This window comes from Argiope bruennichi, chromosome 8 (genome assembly GCF_947563725.1).
Source record: "Argiope bruennichi chromosome 8, qqArgBrue1.1, whole genome shotgun sequence".
Lineage (NCBI taxonomy): Eukaryota > Metazoa > Arthropoda > Arachnida > Araneae > Araneidae > Argiope > Argiope bruennichi.
This window is the reverse complement of record NC_079158.1, coordinates 105387410-105403640: the sequence shown is the minus strand read 5'-3', so window position 1 is coordinate 105403640 and position 16231 is coordinate 105387410. Positions and strand designations below refer to the sequence as shown.

The following is a 16231-nucleotide window of genomic DNA, read 5'->3' as shown; positions in this document are numbered from 1 at the left end:
ATTCATTTTCTTTTTTAATCTAAATTTGCTTTTGAATGAAATAAATTCATTACATCAAGTAACTATAATGCAACAATATTATGAATCTGTATGTTAATTTACAATTCTTTTTATAATTAAAAGATATGCCCATAGTATGTACATTGGCATTATGCTTAAGAAATAATATATATAATTATTTACAATATACTTTAGATGTAAAAACATAATAATGTTAAAAGGTTTGTTTCTTTACAATAGTATCTTCTCTGTTCATAATGTTCATATATGAACACTCAAACCAAACCTGAAGCAGGATTGAAGCAAATAGTGATCCTTATCAGAAAAAGTTACAATGCCTTATACAAATTTTTAAAAAATATTGGAAGATAATATTAGCAATAACCAACAGTTTGGTTTGTGAAGAGAGAATATAAAGATAATAAAAATTGCTAACATCAGCTAGTTTATTTTTGCTATTTATTTATGTTTTGGTTTATTCACACACAATAAACTAATCAATTTAAACAGTAAAAAAATCTCCCTCTGTTGCTATACACCAAATAGAAGTTGAGATTTTACATCTGATAATGGCATGGACTAAAGGAATATTTTTAACTTTGCTCAGTGTTGCTGACAGTAGACATATATTTACTGATGAACTTGATATGTATATGATAAAACGTATCTTATATATGACTTTCATGTATTAACATGTTAAATGAGTTGGTAAAACATTTTATATATTTATCATTAATCATTACATTATTGCAATCATGAAGCAACAACTTTTGTATATTCAATACATTGATTTTTGCAAAACCAAAGCACACAATTTTTTTTAAAACTTATATGGATTGAAGGAGATAAAAAAAAAAAGAAATATGTGACAAAAATATAGTTTTGAGGTATTTTAATATTTTTCAAATCAGACTTTTTTATATTTTATCTCATGTTTTATTATTTTTGCAATGTATTACTAGATGGATTTGTCTTTATGCTAGTATAACCATGCCAATCATACATAGTATACTTCCATCTTGTAATGTAAACAAATATGTAACCGCCTTTTTCTTAACTTTTTTATATAATGTGTGTATTCTGTATTATAATAACAATGGATATAATTAGCTATTTCATTTCAGGAATTCCTAAAGTTATTGGGTCCTAAAATTTACCAAGACTTGGCCTGCTTCGATCCAAAAATTACTGAAATTGCTGAAACTGAAAATCTTCCAAATCCTTTGGCAAAAATTTCTATTGTTGGAAGTTCAATATCTCCTGTCATAAATGAATTGGAGGAAAACTTACAGTTGTGGGATCGTTACCAAGAAGCTGAGACATGTCTTAAATCGTTCCTTTCCCAAAAGAAGCATATCTTGTTTATTTGTTGCCACAAAATTGTTAGCATTGACCATTTACATGATTCTATCAATACACTCCAAGTAAGTGATTACTATTTTTTTATGTTTGTTTAATCTACAAACATTTATGGGTATTTATTGAATATCATAAATACAAGAATATTATTTATAAACTGCATGTTCTAAATTTAATAATTCATGATACCAGGAAATATATTGGGAAATGTATTTTCATTGAAATAATTTTAAATTTTTATTTCATCTATTTAAATTACATTATTCAAATGTAATTTTAATTGAAAAGTTCAATAATATTTGTATGATACTATAAACTAGATTTTTTTTTATTGCAATCAAGTAGAACGCTGAGGAATAGGTCCCAGTTATCAGATAGACAAAATACACAATTGACGAAGCTCCTCTACTTTAATCCTCCACCCCACATGAGGGTGAGGGGTTCCCCCCCCCTTCCAGAATTTTAATTTTGTGGTTTCATTCAATTTACAAAAACCTGTATTCACACTTAACTCAATCATATATTGCATAAAATTCAGAACATTGTTTTAAGGTTTTCTTTCCATGTGTGCTCAATTTGCTTCTATATTGATGTGGATTTCCTCCCCCCGCACCTGAAATTAGCTGACTGGCTCGCAAATTAACAACTCTGACAAACTTTGTATTAGAATATTTTGATTGTGATAAAAAAAAAATAGTTATAAAGTTTTTACAACTTTTTTGTTTATCACTGGCGTATTTAATTTTTTTTAATGCACGAGGTATTGGACCCAGTTCTCTTAATGATTACTCACAATTAATGATTATTTTAGTTTGTCATAATAATATTTGATATTTAAAAACTGCTTATAAGCATAGTAAATAAAATGGAATGGTTTTGAATTAGAAAGTCCGAAATCTAACATCGTCTTGGCCCAAAGAAGACAGTTCAATCTTGCTAATGTAGGTTTTCATTATAAAATAATTATTAATTCTCATTTATTTGCTGCATTAACAGTTAAGAAGGTCGATAACATCTCTTGTGCAATTTAATGTGCAACTTTCTCATATTAATCAGGGCTAAAAAATAATTTCTTCATATTTTAGAGCTAGGAATTTACGTCAAGTTTGGAAAATGCTTTAAATTAAACTTGCGTGTTGTTTGAATCAATTAATGTTCTGGGAAAAATAATTGCAAAATCTATATCTTGCACAATTTTTATTAATAATATTCAGTGAAATTTTATTGAGATATTAGAATTTTAAGCGAGTTCTATTCTGGAACAAAAATTGAGTAATGAAACTTTGATTACCATTATTGTAGAGCAATCAAAAGCCGCCTCAAGAAAATATCTTGAAATGTCTGGCGTATTTCCCTCAAAGCATTCCTTCATTGAAATGATCCAAAATAATTTAAAATAATGTATTTGGAGCTTCATAATCTCAGTCAATTTTAGTTGCAGAGAATATAGAAATTTGTTTCCTTAAATCTTCAATGTGACATAATTGTTTTACTGAATGTAATTAGTAAAACAATTTCAGGGGAAATTTTATAAAAAAAAAAATATTAATTCTTTACACACTAGAAAGCATTTTTCCATTAGAAATATATGCCCGTTCTTTAATTATTTAGAAATTAGCTATTGAGCCATTATTAGAATGGACGCTATGTATATAGAATTAAAGCAAAAAAAAAAAAAAAACTACATTTTTTTTTAAAAGAAAATCTATTTTTTAGAAGAAACTTTTAAAAAATTCAATGATTGTAAAAGAATTTTCAATCAGTTGATTGTTTTTAAATAATATCTTATGAAAACATTTGTGATATGTTGAAATAAGCCTATGAATTTTCTTTATTTTTCTCGTTTCTTTATTTTACTTGTGTTTTACAACATAAAAAAAATCAGTTACTTATGTTTTTTAATATTTATTTATATATATATATTTTTTTTTTGTCAAATGTTTTAAATATTTCACTTTTGAAGAAATATTTAATGATAATCATGAAATCATTTTTTTAGACTTTATTGGAAGATATCAAAGCTAATGAAGAACGACTGGAACGTTTCAAAGTCATAGGATCCGAATTTGAAATACATCTAAATGTATTTAGTGAAGATTCACGGTCTTATATTCAAAACAGAATTGAATCATGTACTAAAGAGTAAGTTTTTTTTTTTTATGTTATGCAAAACAATTTATATCTTTCAAAATAGTACAAACTAAGTTGAATAATTATGGAAAACAATTTTAAAAATATATTTCAAATGGAAAACGATTTTACTTATGATATTAAATCATTTTTGTTGAAAATGAAATGAATTTTAGTTCTGAAAATTAGTTTGATAGTTCTTAAATTATTAACAGCTCTTATTCAAATATTACTTATAAGATTAAATAAAACATTCATTTTCTTGTTAAGCATTTATCTGCTGTAGAAATTTTTTATTCTAAAAATCTTTATTTTAATTCATAATAATTGTTTGACTTTTCTATATAACTAATCTATATTTGCTTTGTTATATATAAATAATATATATTCTGGTCAAACTAAACATTTAGTTGTATTTAAAATGCATTTTCTAATATTTCCCATTTATTTTTATACAAGATACTAGAAAAAGTATTAGTGATTTACTGTTGCAGTCATAGGTAATTGAAGTCTTTGAAGTTATATATATATATATTTTTTAATCTAGCTACTTTCATGAAATTTATCATATATTCCACTCTTCTCTCATTGCCAATTTTGAAATGCATGTTTTAGTATTTTCCTGTTATTCCATATTTTGTTATTTTCTGAGCAATTAATAAAATGAAAATAAATAATCTTTTGTTTTTATATTTTTCTTTTAATTTTTAGATGGATAGATTTCCAACAAACAACTGTAAAATTGCTTGAAGATCAATCATTTCTTCTGAAAGAATGGAATGAATTGGATTCATCATTCCAGACACTTTCATCTTTCTTATCAAGCTCTTGGTATGAAGTGATGTATTCACATCCCAGCAGATCTGATAGTTCCAAAGAATTTGAGGTAAAAAAAAAAATTCAGTGAGAGAAATAAAATATTTTCATGTTGAGTTTATCATGAGTTTATATGTTGAGTTAGCTTTCTATATTTGACATATATTTAATACTTGATTCTTTGTTTCTGTAATGCCTTTTAAAAATACTGAGAAATTCCATTTTTTTTTTTTTTTTTAGAATGTAATGGAAAGATTAAACAAGAATCGTACTCAATTAGTGTCCCTTCAAGAAATTGGGTTTAAGATTCAAAGCAGTTCTTTATTACATCCTTCAGTTAAAGAATGTACAAAAAATAAACTACTCTTATTGGAATTGTCTCTCAAATCTTTGGACAGTGCTACAATGTATGGTCATCAATCATTGAAGAATAACATTCAGGAAGAAGACGATGACAGAAAGATTTTAGAGTCTGCTGCATTGTTTGCTGGTTCTATTGAAAATGTAAGCATATAGTGTTAATTATTTTTTTAAATGTGAAATATAAGTAAGAATACGAAAACAAATACAGAATAATAGAGTTCTTTAGCTGAATATTTCTACTCTTAAATATAATTATATTTTTGTTCATTATTTATATATATCAATTTTCTTCTTAAAATTTATTTCAGGAGTTGAAAATGGATATTCCATCATCCAAACAAGAACTTGAAGTTGCTTTAACAGCCACTGAGGTAAATTCATTATTTTTCTTCTTTAGTTCTATTTTTGTTACATTTTTTTCTGTAAATTATTTTAAACTTACAATTATTTTCCTATTCAAAAAAATGATTATATAGTAAATGAACAAACCTTTGATTTTTGTTGCATAACTCACTTCAAATTTATACTTTTATATATTTTATGCAATAAATGTTTGCATTTAGTTTCAAAACATAAAAAAAAAATAAGTTTGTTGTTGTTTTTCTCCCTTTTATAGTTAATGCATTTAAATAAATGTGTTTAAAAAAACAACATATTAGATCATTTTTTAATAAAATATATCCCTCATAATAACATTATTTTCTTGCAAATAAATTTTCAAAGTTACCAGTTGTTATATATATAATTGAATTTTGGTAATTTTAAGAACATTATTAGCTTATAATTATAATACAAATATTATTAGAATGATTTCATGATGACCTATTCTCAGTATTACGTATATGATAGTATACTCGGTATATGATAGGTCTCAATAAATGATCTCATAAATTTGGTGTAGCTGGTTATGGGTATGAGATCAAAAATAATTTTGTACAGTTATAATGTGTCAAACATGATTTTTATTACATAGTGAGTAACAGTAATAATTGTGCCAAAATGTAGGATTTTTCCACTGTAACAATTTTAAATAAGTTTTATAAATTTATTTTTAAAAGATTTATGAAAATTATAAAAAAAAATTATAAAAAATATTTGAAATTTATAAAAAATATTTTTTTTAATGATTAAATGCTTAATGTTTTATTTTTCTCTTTTTATTGAAAGATGTCCCTTTCTAATGCTGCTTCTCACTATTCTGCTGTTGAATGCATTCGAAGAAGACTTCTTTTTGATGATACTATAAATTTTGAAATTGCCATGAGTATTGCAAGAACATTCATAAGCCTTCAACAAGCAACTTCCAGATTGACTGCCTTCTACATAAATTTAAGGAAAGCTAATTCCGAAAGCAATTCTTTCATAGAGAATATTAGTTGTATTTTCAAATTTCTCAAATCCTTTAAACAAATATTTTCTGAGATGCCTTCTGATTACTTTGAGCTTCTAAAGTTCTTTATAAATTTTCAGGTAAGACTTCGTCTACATTATTAAAATTGTTCTTTGTATATTTGCATTTTTATTGTCTATAGAAGTTACTTTCTGTTATATTTTATTTTTCAAATTTTTATTTCATCAATAAAGGTGATTTAGCAATTAAATAAATTATTACAAAATGAATTTTTAATAGGAATATAGGATGTCTTATCTTGAATCATTGTCATTAAAGCCCAATTAAAAGTATTATTCTTACAATTATAAATTTTGAGGCATATTCACATTTATTACTGCATATATATTTTTACTACCTAATTCCTTCTAACCTGTATTACCTAATCATAATCTCAACTTAATCAAATTATTTTAACCTTAATTAATTATGAGTATAGTAATTTGCATAATTTTCTTATTAACCTTATGGATATTTTTCATGCTTATATGTTATACCGAATTTGAATTTTTTTAATTATAATTTAAATTCATGATACTCCAATATACAAATTTTTAATTTGTTATTTATCTTTTTACAGTTAATTGACATCTACATTCATAGTTACCGACCAACTTTACATTCTGTAGTTCAAGAAGGTTTAAAGAAATGCAAAACTGGGGATCCCTCTAATTCATTGGTTGAATGCTTTAAAGAAATGCAGAATGAGTGGGACTGTCTTGAGATCGTTTATGAAACTAAATTAAGTGAACTGAAGAAAGCCATTTCTTTATGGGAAACGTATTTGCATTGTATTAATGATGTAAAAATGTGGATTCATAAGACCAAAAAAGAATTAAAACAGCATCCAAGAATACTGAAACCTATTGAAATAGAAGAACAAATATCACTTGTTCAAGTATGTATCTACCTTTTCCTATGCATACTTTTTTTGGAACTTTTTATGTGGTACAATGTGTACTTTATATTATTATTATCATTACTATTTAATGAATTATAATCTAAACCAACTGTTTGTTTGTTTTGTTACTAAAAAACTTATTGTGATTTTTTTTTCCATCTTTTCTTTCCAAAAATTGTATTTTCATTTTTTTTTTTTTTTTTTTTTTTTTTTTTTAATGATTGAAAGTTTTGAATTCATTTGTGTTGTTTTTTTGTGCCTCTTGTTTGTTTATTTAAAATATTTAAAACAATTTTTATGAGTATATATTTAAAGTACTGTATTATTTAATTATGTAATCCCAAAATTTAATTTTTTTTCTTAAAATATTCCAGTTTTAACTAATTATATTAATGATATTTTGTTATTTAATCCTTTTTTTGTATTACTTATTAAATTCAATTAATTCCTAATTTCTAAAATTAGATTTAAATAATTTCTTTGTTATTCACTAAATTAAAAAAAAAAAAGTCTTTTAGTAATACATTCTTAATACAGCTTCTCTAAATACTATTTTTAATATTAATTTTTTTTAAAAGTTTTTTATAACTTGGTTCTTTATAATTTCTTATAAGAGATCACTTTTAATACTTTTATTGTTAAATACAATCTAAAAATTTCTTTCATCTATTAAAAGGTACTTTTCCGTTAGCCAGCGAAAAATCGCCAAATAATGTAGAATTCCGCCAAATTACTTACGCCAATTTCGCTTTTTGTTCACAATCCGTTAGTCGGGCGCAAGCGAAAAATCGCAAAATAAAATAGAACTCCACCAAATTTATTACGCCAAATTCGTGTTTGGTTCACAATTGGCGCCATTTGCGCCCGGCTAACGGAAAAGTACCTATTAAAATTAAATCATTAAGCTAAACATAAGTCAATAATAATTAATTCGTAACTTACGTTGTTGCTGAATATACTGATAAATATTTTTAATCATTATTTAAATATATTAAAATATAATTGAATTTCAAAGTTATATTATTTTGTATACTTATTTTTTTTTCTCTCTTTACAAGAATTTTATATAAAAGGAATTAAAATTAGTTATCCATTATGTTGACAAAAAATTGTTTTAATCATTATATTAATTTATGCTTCATAAATGTTCATGTGTAGCAAATACATTAAATTATTATTTTATTTAGTAGTACTTACTTTTTAATATAGGCAATCCTTTTCTGTTTAACTAAACATTTTGATTATATTTTTTCAGAAACTTATCAATGAAGAAGAAATGTTTTCTTCCATGACAGAAAAAGCAAAAGAAATTGCTGAAGAACTTGGTGTAACTGTTAGTTCTATTGCGAGAAATAATCTGTTAAAAGAAATTTCAAATCTACAAGAAACAAGTCAGCAACAAGCAGATTTACTGAAAAAAGTTTTGAAGCAGCTAAAAGAGGCTCATTTTAACTTCAAAGAGTTTGAATGTGAATTGGTTACGGTTAAGGACCGTTTGGCTACTGTATTCTCTTTTGTGCATAAAATGATTTCAATGCCTACTGAAACACTGAAAGATAAACTTCAAGAAACCCAGGTATACATTTTATATTTTTGTCAAGAAAATATTATTTTTTCTTTATTTGCAGTAAGAAATAAAAAAAAATTATTCGATGAATAAAATTCCTGTATTATATTTATCAATTCTTCAGTGATAAACTGCTTCTTGTAATATCGGATTGATAATGGTCATGCTAGCTTCTTTATTTTCTAGCTCCCTTATAATTTTCACGTAAAAGAAAATTGCTGCATTGTTTCATTGACTTTAACTAAAGTATCAAATTAAACTTGAGTAGTTAAAGATTTAAAATTCTGAAAATGGTTTATAATTATATATATATAATATATATATATATATAACCAAAGATTTAAAGCTTTTTTCTTAACTTGGATTATACATTGCAGAAAACAAAACACTTACCTCGTGAATCATTACAAATATTCATATCAGTCTCAGAATTTATAAACTTAAACAAAGGAGAGAAATAAAAAAAAAAGTTTTACATTTTCAAAAATGGATGAAAAATGTTCTTTTGTGAGACATTATCATGAATGTTATGAATATACATTTATGAAAAATAATTTTGTTGTTTCATAAGACTAGAAAATATATTTTTCCTGTCGCATGGAATTTCATATGTTTTTCAGATTGTAACATGGCCTTAAACTAATCTAATCTGTTCTGCATTTTACCAATGAAATGTTCATATAATGAAAGTGACAGAACCTTTCATTAAAATTAAGAAAATTCTATGTTATGTTTATAATTCTAAAAAATCAAATAATTCCATATAAATTAAAATAGTTCATTATATTTTCTATCTAATCCAAGCTGAAAGCATGGATTGGACATTTGCCATACATTGGACATCTACAGGCATGGATTATTTTCTATGCCTGTAGATCCATGTTCAGTCATAATAAATATTTGAATATTAAAAATTATCATACTTTCTTGGTAAGATTTATAACCAATAGTAGAAATATAAACTTATATTAGAAATTATTTTTAAATCTTCCATCGCTCACAATAATTTTACAAGTACACTTTTCATAGGCTTAGTATAGAAGCTTCAATTCATCTAACCAACTATTAAATTTATTCTTAATGTGTATATTCTGATATCTTATGTGTATATCAATAATTATTAATATTATATTTAATTTCGTTTATAATGGATTCTAATGCTAATAAATATTAACATTTTTGCAGAATTTTTCTGAAGTTTTTTATTCCTTTAGGTCGAGCTTCAAAAAGTAAAAGATATAATTGTGAAACTAAATGAACTTGAAAGCCAGCTCAGACAGTTGGATGGCAGCATATTTTGTTGTGATTATTACCTACAAATTACAACACAAAAAGATATTGCCGAAGCTCTAAGCTACTTATTCGAACAGTATGCTGCTAAGTATAGCCTACTTTCAGAAGCATCTGAGGAAAACCAAAAATTCTTAGAAATGTATAAAACTCTTCTGAAATGGAATGATTTAACTGAAACTAAAATAAGTCGGAATTATCAGGAATCACCGGAAAGTATAGAAGAAAAGTTACAGTTGGTAAGTTTTGCCATTCTTTATTTTATATTCAAATTTTATTTATTATTTTCAAGTATTATTAATATATATTTAGGTATATAAAATTTAATACAGTTAATTTCTGTTACTTTACATTAAATATACATAGCATAAAGTGGAAGTAAGTTCTCTTTTGGAACTCAGTATTATTAGTTTTTTAATGATTTTTAAAGATCCTGATGAATTATAATGTGTATTTATTATAATAAGTAAATAAGCAGTTTTTTTATAATTTAATTCTTTTTAGTATTACAAATAATTTAAATGTTATTATTAATAATTTAAATGTTGTGTTCATCTTGTATCATATATTTCTTTTGAGTCGCAGCATGATTTGAATTTTTAATAAAGGGATTTGCATTATATTATGATTCTTTCATTATTTTTAGTTTATTGTTGTGTCTGAAAAGCAGTATTTGATTAGATAAATTATTATTATTTTGTAAAGGAAGATAGTCAATATTATTATATATACGAATCAATAAGGATTTGTTTTATTCATTCATCCTTTTTTTTTTTTTTTTTTTCGTTCTAGTATATAAAGAACGAGGCAGAAGAAAATTCCAAACTCCTTCAGGAAATAATCATAATAGGACAATCACTTGAAGAAAACAAAGAAAAATCTGAATTTATATCTAGTGCCATCTCATCCTGTTCTACAAACGTTTCAAGAACATTATCTTTAATTGATTCAAGGTAATTGTCTTTTATTATATTTTTAAAAAATTAATTTAAAAGTTTAAAAAAATTTAAACTATTAAATTAAACTATTTAATTATTAATTAAACTATTACATTTAACAAAGTTTTAAAAAATTCGCTTTTTTTTTTTGTTTAATAAAAATGCATTTAAAAGGGAGAATAGTCTAAATATTATATTTAATCTTTTTCTAAATGAATACAGAAATATTTGTTAATTTTTCGATAGAAAATCAGATTTTGCATTCATTGTGATATAACATGAAGAATTGAAAAGATTTTTCTTATATTTTCATACAAAATAAATATAAATTACCAAAACATTTGAATAATTTGATTGAATTTATTGTTAAATAGCATCTTAAGCTAGTGATAGAATATATTTTTATTTAATTGTTTAAAAAATTTATGGACTTTATTAATTTTTTAATACTTGATTTCAGACCTTTTATTTCACTAGATTTAAAAAGAAATTTCTTTTATTTTGAAACTGGATTGTAATAATTGTATTATCTGTTACTTTTAAAGTTTTCGTTTCCAGATTAGTTTATCCTTTTATAAAGAATACTATATAATTGTTATAGCTGAATTTATTAAATTATGACATATACTTTTAATAATTATTCTTGCATTTTGCTGTTTGGATATTATCAAACTAAACTATCTATAAATTATCTTTTATGATATCATACTTTTTTTTATTTATCATATTTATTTTTTATTGTCTATAGAGATCAAACATTACAAAATATTTTGGCACAAAAGAAGAGGGCAATTTTACTTCAAGAAAAAATTGATGAGTTTTTAACTAATACAGAAAATTTTCTGAATGACCCAATCCAGTTTACTGATGTATCTTTGAAAGATGTCGATGGCTTGATCCAAGCTTTGGAGGTAAATCCTTCTTTGTAATTGGATGCTTAGTTTGTGCATATTGTATTCTTTACTTCTAAATGAGAAACTATTACTGTTTTCAAAATAAATAAAACATTTATAAAAGTTCAGTAATTGTATAAAAGAATGACAATTTATTTTTTCCAAAAAAATGTGTTAAAATTGTTTTTTTCCCCCTTATTTTATAGTATTTTGTATGAATGTTTTTGAAGTAAGAATAAGATTAACTAGATTTTAAATTTGTCGATTTTATTATTTATCTTTAGACTCATCAAAATGAAATTCAACGTCAAAATCAGAGTATTGAAGCTTTAACAAAAGATACTGATGAATTAGTTTCACAGCCAGATGCATTTTCTTACACAACCGACAGATGTCTTTTCCAGCATTCTACTCAAAAAATATTAAGTAAATGGGCGTTAATTAAAGCCATAGCTTCAGAAAGATACCTATAGTGAGTAAATTTTCTAAATTATTATATTTCTGATCATTTTATTTTTCTCCCTTGGTTCACTTGATAATAAGTATAATGGATGAAGAAAAATATATAAAAATGTAATAATAATGCAAATTCTAATTTAAGGACATAAAAGTCTTACAATGCTGCATGTCTTACTTTACTTGTTGATTTTTCTTACATTGCTATTAATTAATTATTTTAATTTTATTAATATGACATAAATCTTACTGGAATTTCCAAGTAACCAGCCTAGTTAGCTAGCTACTTTGAGCTACTGGGTGAGAATATCAAACAAGTTAATTAAAAAAATTGGTTGCCCGTTTCCAAAATAAATAAATGAATAAAAAAATACGAATTCTATAAATTATAAAAAATTCAGATAATATCAATATTTCATCAAATATAATTGATTTAGATTCCTATATCTCATTAAGTGCTTATTATATTTTATATATATACAGTACACTTATTTATACAGTATTTATAAACATCGAGTGTCTGTTAAAATAATATTTGTGTGTAAATGTAGATGTCATAATAAATAAATAAATAATGTTTTTGTAAAATTAGGAAATAAAAAAATTGCTAAAATAAAAATAACATGTTTATTAAATTAAAAGCGCTTAGATGCGGAACTAAAGTGAAAAATTTATTTTAAAAAAAGGAGCCTTGTTGCAAGATGTTGGAGCACAAGGTGCCTAAATCCTCCGCTAATAAATCTAAAACTCATTTTATCAAATGAATGAAATATTGGTTTTTAAGGCGTGTATACAATTTTATTTCATTATGGCAAAATTGAATTTTCTTTTTTTTTTTTTTTAAGTACTGATTGGGAAGTATATTTAAAAGAGTTCATTTAATTGCTTTTTTCATTTAAAAACTTTGTAAAGCAAATAATATACTAAATAACACATTTTCTACAATATATCTTTTATTTTTTAGTCTTACAAATGTAAAGATGTCTTGGAAAAATATTTTGACTTTATTGAATGGCCTTGAAGAATGGTTAGATTCAAGGGAGAAGATTGCATCTGAAATCGATTATGTTGAAAAAGATCACCCTAGAAGCGTATATTTGGAAGGAATCAAAATATTTGAGGTTTGTAAATTATTATTTTTTTAACTAATAATTCTATATAGTGTGAATAAAGTTGTCTAATTGAAAAAGAAAATTTTGTTTTATATATATTTTATTTGTACATATTTATAGTTTAAATATTAGTTTTAACCTAGTTACATTTAATAAATACAATACAGTTTTAAAATAAATTCTGAAAATTGGGAAACCATAGAAAAAGTTCTTAATATGATTTCATATAAAATGACTCTTGGTTTTTACAATGTAAATTTTAACTTGAATTTAAGGTCATGAGGGGTAAATCAAAAATATTGTAACATGCATTAAAATGCACACTTTTAGCAAAAAAGTATATTAAGATATTTACATAAATTTATAAACTAATGTCATTAATTTGTTTAGCCAAATTAAACTTATACATTTATAGTACTGAAACAAAAGTACTTCTTAGAATGTAAAGCGTAAAGCATTCTGCTTATCTTGTGAATGTGATAAAAGTGAAAATTGAATAATTATCCTTTTTTTTTTTTAAGTCTAAGTGTTGCGATTTTTTCCCCCTTGTTTGATCTTCTTTTAAATGTAAAATATTATATTTGCTATAGACAGAATCCGTAAAGTTATTTATCATTTATATTATATTGTAGGATATAATAGATAGATCAAAGATCAAAATGTAGATGTTATCATTTATATTATATTGTTTTTTATCTGTTCATCAACAAAATTTACCAAAGTTTTGTATTTTTGTGACTAACATATGTGCGTTAGTATATGTGCTTAAAATAAAGAATTTTGTATTAATTCGGGCTTAAAACTTTTTAAAATATATTTTTAAAAATAAGTCCAGACTTTTTTGTTGTGTTATTCTTGGTGTAATTTATTTGTGCAGAATTTTTATTTTTTATAATAATGGCACGAAAATAAATATGATTCGATATTTATCTGACCAGGTCGCAAGAGGAAGCTACAAAAAAAAATGTTTTTGTTGTTTTTTGCATTTGAAAAAGTATTTAGAAAAGCGATCGTTTTTGATCATCACAAAATCAATCGAGTTCTAACATTTTTTTTCTCGAGGCCAGAATTTTTTTTTTTTTTTCAAATAAAAAAACGGTTTAAACTATTACGTGGTTAACAACTTACGCATGTGTAGATATTTAGAAAAAAACGTTTTTTTTTTTTTTTCGTGTCAAAATTGTTCAAAATCCAAAACTTTATTTGCCAGCAAGAAATATTAAAAATTATAATAAAATTATATTATTATATATAACTTTCACGTTCATTCCCATTTTCTTCTCTGTGCTTCTTGAGGCGATAACTTTTTACGATCCTCCCCTTTATTGACCAGACAGGAGAATCGGATACATGGTGGACATTCTCGCCAAGTTGTAACTTGTTGGTGTTAAGGTGCCAAATGTCACAACCTTCTTTATCATTTTTTAATAATCCTTAAAACGAAAAATTAATGTCTCAAAAGCTACAAATCGGCAATTTTCTACCCATGCATTTTGAGGCTTCAAAAACCCCAAACCAAAACAGCATTATGTTGTCATATGATAATAAAAGCCAATATTTATTTATTTTTTTTAATTAACGACACCTTAGAATACGATACAACCCTATCACAAAATTAGCAATTCATCGTATCTTTCGAAAAGAGCTTTGATGATCGTCGTTATTAAAATATTCAAATTTAGAGCAACATTTGAAAACTGTATGTTATTCTCACATTTAGCCAAAAAAAAAAAAAAAGCCTTGTGGTTTTATGTCCTGGCTTACTTCATGAAAAATGTTTAAAGACAACAACAACTCGTATTATTTTCTAAATGCAAACGATTTTTTTGTTGTTGCTGTTTAAATTAAAATATCAAGAAAATTGTTTGAAATAAAAAAAAATCATGGCTAAAACAAATTATCTACGCTTTATATATTAAGATAATAGAACCTGAATAATAGGTGTAAAATATCAGTGAAGTTGCACTTGATGTCATTAAAGTCAACCATATATCAGTGTTACATTTCACTGTATAAAATAATTTTAAATGTTGCTGTACAAAAAATTTTCTCATGAACAATTATACTATTTTTCTACTTAAATATTTTATAATTCAAATCTGGCATCACTTACAATATTTATTATTTCGGAAACATTCTTTGTGAAAAAAGGTAAGCATTAAAAGGAATATTAAAATGTGTTAATAATTAATTAAAAATTAATTAGTACAGTATTCTTTTAAATTTCATTATCTTAGCAATATTTTTTATATTATTGGTATTAATAATTAACTTAAAGTCTTTAGAATTTCTTGTTTTATAACTATTATCATAAAATATTCTTATTAATAAAATATTCTTCTTAATTAACCTGATTATAGTTTGCATTGTTTACATGATTTGATCGAGATTGGCAAAAAATCTGTACCATATCCTTTAGTTTTATCATTTTTTTAATCAAATTAAATTGGTCTTCTATTTTAAAATATGGTTACGATTTCTTTTCATTAAGCGATATAACAAAATAAATTTTTGTAGAATTGTTCTTTAATATATTTACGAATCATTTATGGGAAATGTGTTATTTTTAAAGTGAAATTATTTATAAAACATTTTTTTTAATTATACATTTCAGCTGCAATTTATATATCTTCAAATGTTTTGTTTCTTTATATATACATCTAATTGTTTTACACTAAAAATTATAACAATAAACACGATTATTATTAGATAAGATACCAATTCAGTGGTGACTATTTGCTGATATATGGTTAAAACACAAGTACCACTTTAGTATACTTTGTAATTTCTTTTCTATTAAAAAAAGATTGTTATTGTTTATGAAAAATGGATGGAAAATAAAAACGTCTTACTATTATTAACTTCTAAATTTTATTATTAGTTATATGATTTACATATAGTTGCATCATACTTATAAAAAGAGGATTTTAAAAAATTATTCTGCTGCATTCTAATTTTTGACTGTAGAAATATTTTTTAAAAATTAAAAAAATCTCACATTTATTTCAATTGCATT

General features: G+C 24.1%; 1 protein-coding gene across 4 annotated transcripts in view; it reads left to right on the top strand.

Moving 5' to 3' along the window:
* The window catches only part of LOC129981204 (muscle-specific protein 300 kDa-like), a 293675-nt gene that overhangs the window by 266270 nt on the left and 11174 nt on the right, over positions 1-16231 (top strand). For all 4 annotated transcript variants that reach the window (XM_056091946.1, XM_056091947.1, XM_056091945.1 and 1 more), the window contains 13 exons: positions 1125-1424; positions 3359-3501; positions 4201-4375; positions 4546-4809; positions 4977-5039; positions 5836-6138; positions 6639-6956; positions 8215-8535; positions 9741-10055; positions 10609-10769; positions 11503-11665; positions 11932-12119; positions 13068-13224. In XM_056091946.1, the coding sequence (XP_055947921.1) occupies positions 1125-1424; positions 3359-3501; positions 4201-4375; positions 4546-4809; positions 4977-5039; positions 5836-6138; positions 6639-6956; positions 8215-8535; positions 9741-10055; positions 10609-10769; positions 11503-11665; positions 11932-12119; positions 13068-13224 (2871 nt within the window). The remainder of the gene's footprint in view (positions 1-1124; positions 1425-3358; positions 3502-4200; positions 4376-4545; positions 4810-4976; positions 5040-5835; positions 6139-6638; positions 6957-8214; positions 8536-9740; positions 10056-10608; positions 10770-11502; positions 11666-11931; positions 12120-13067; positions 13225-16231) is intronic.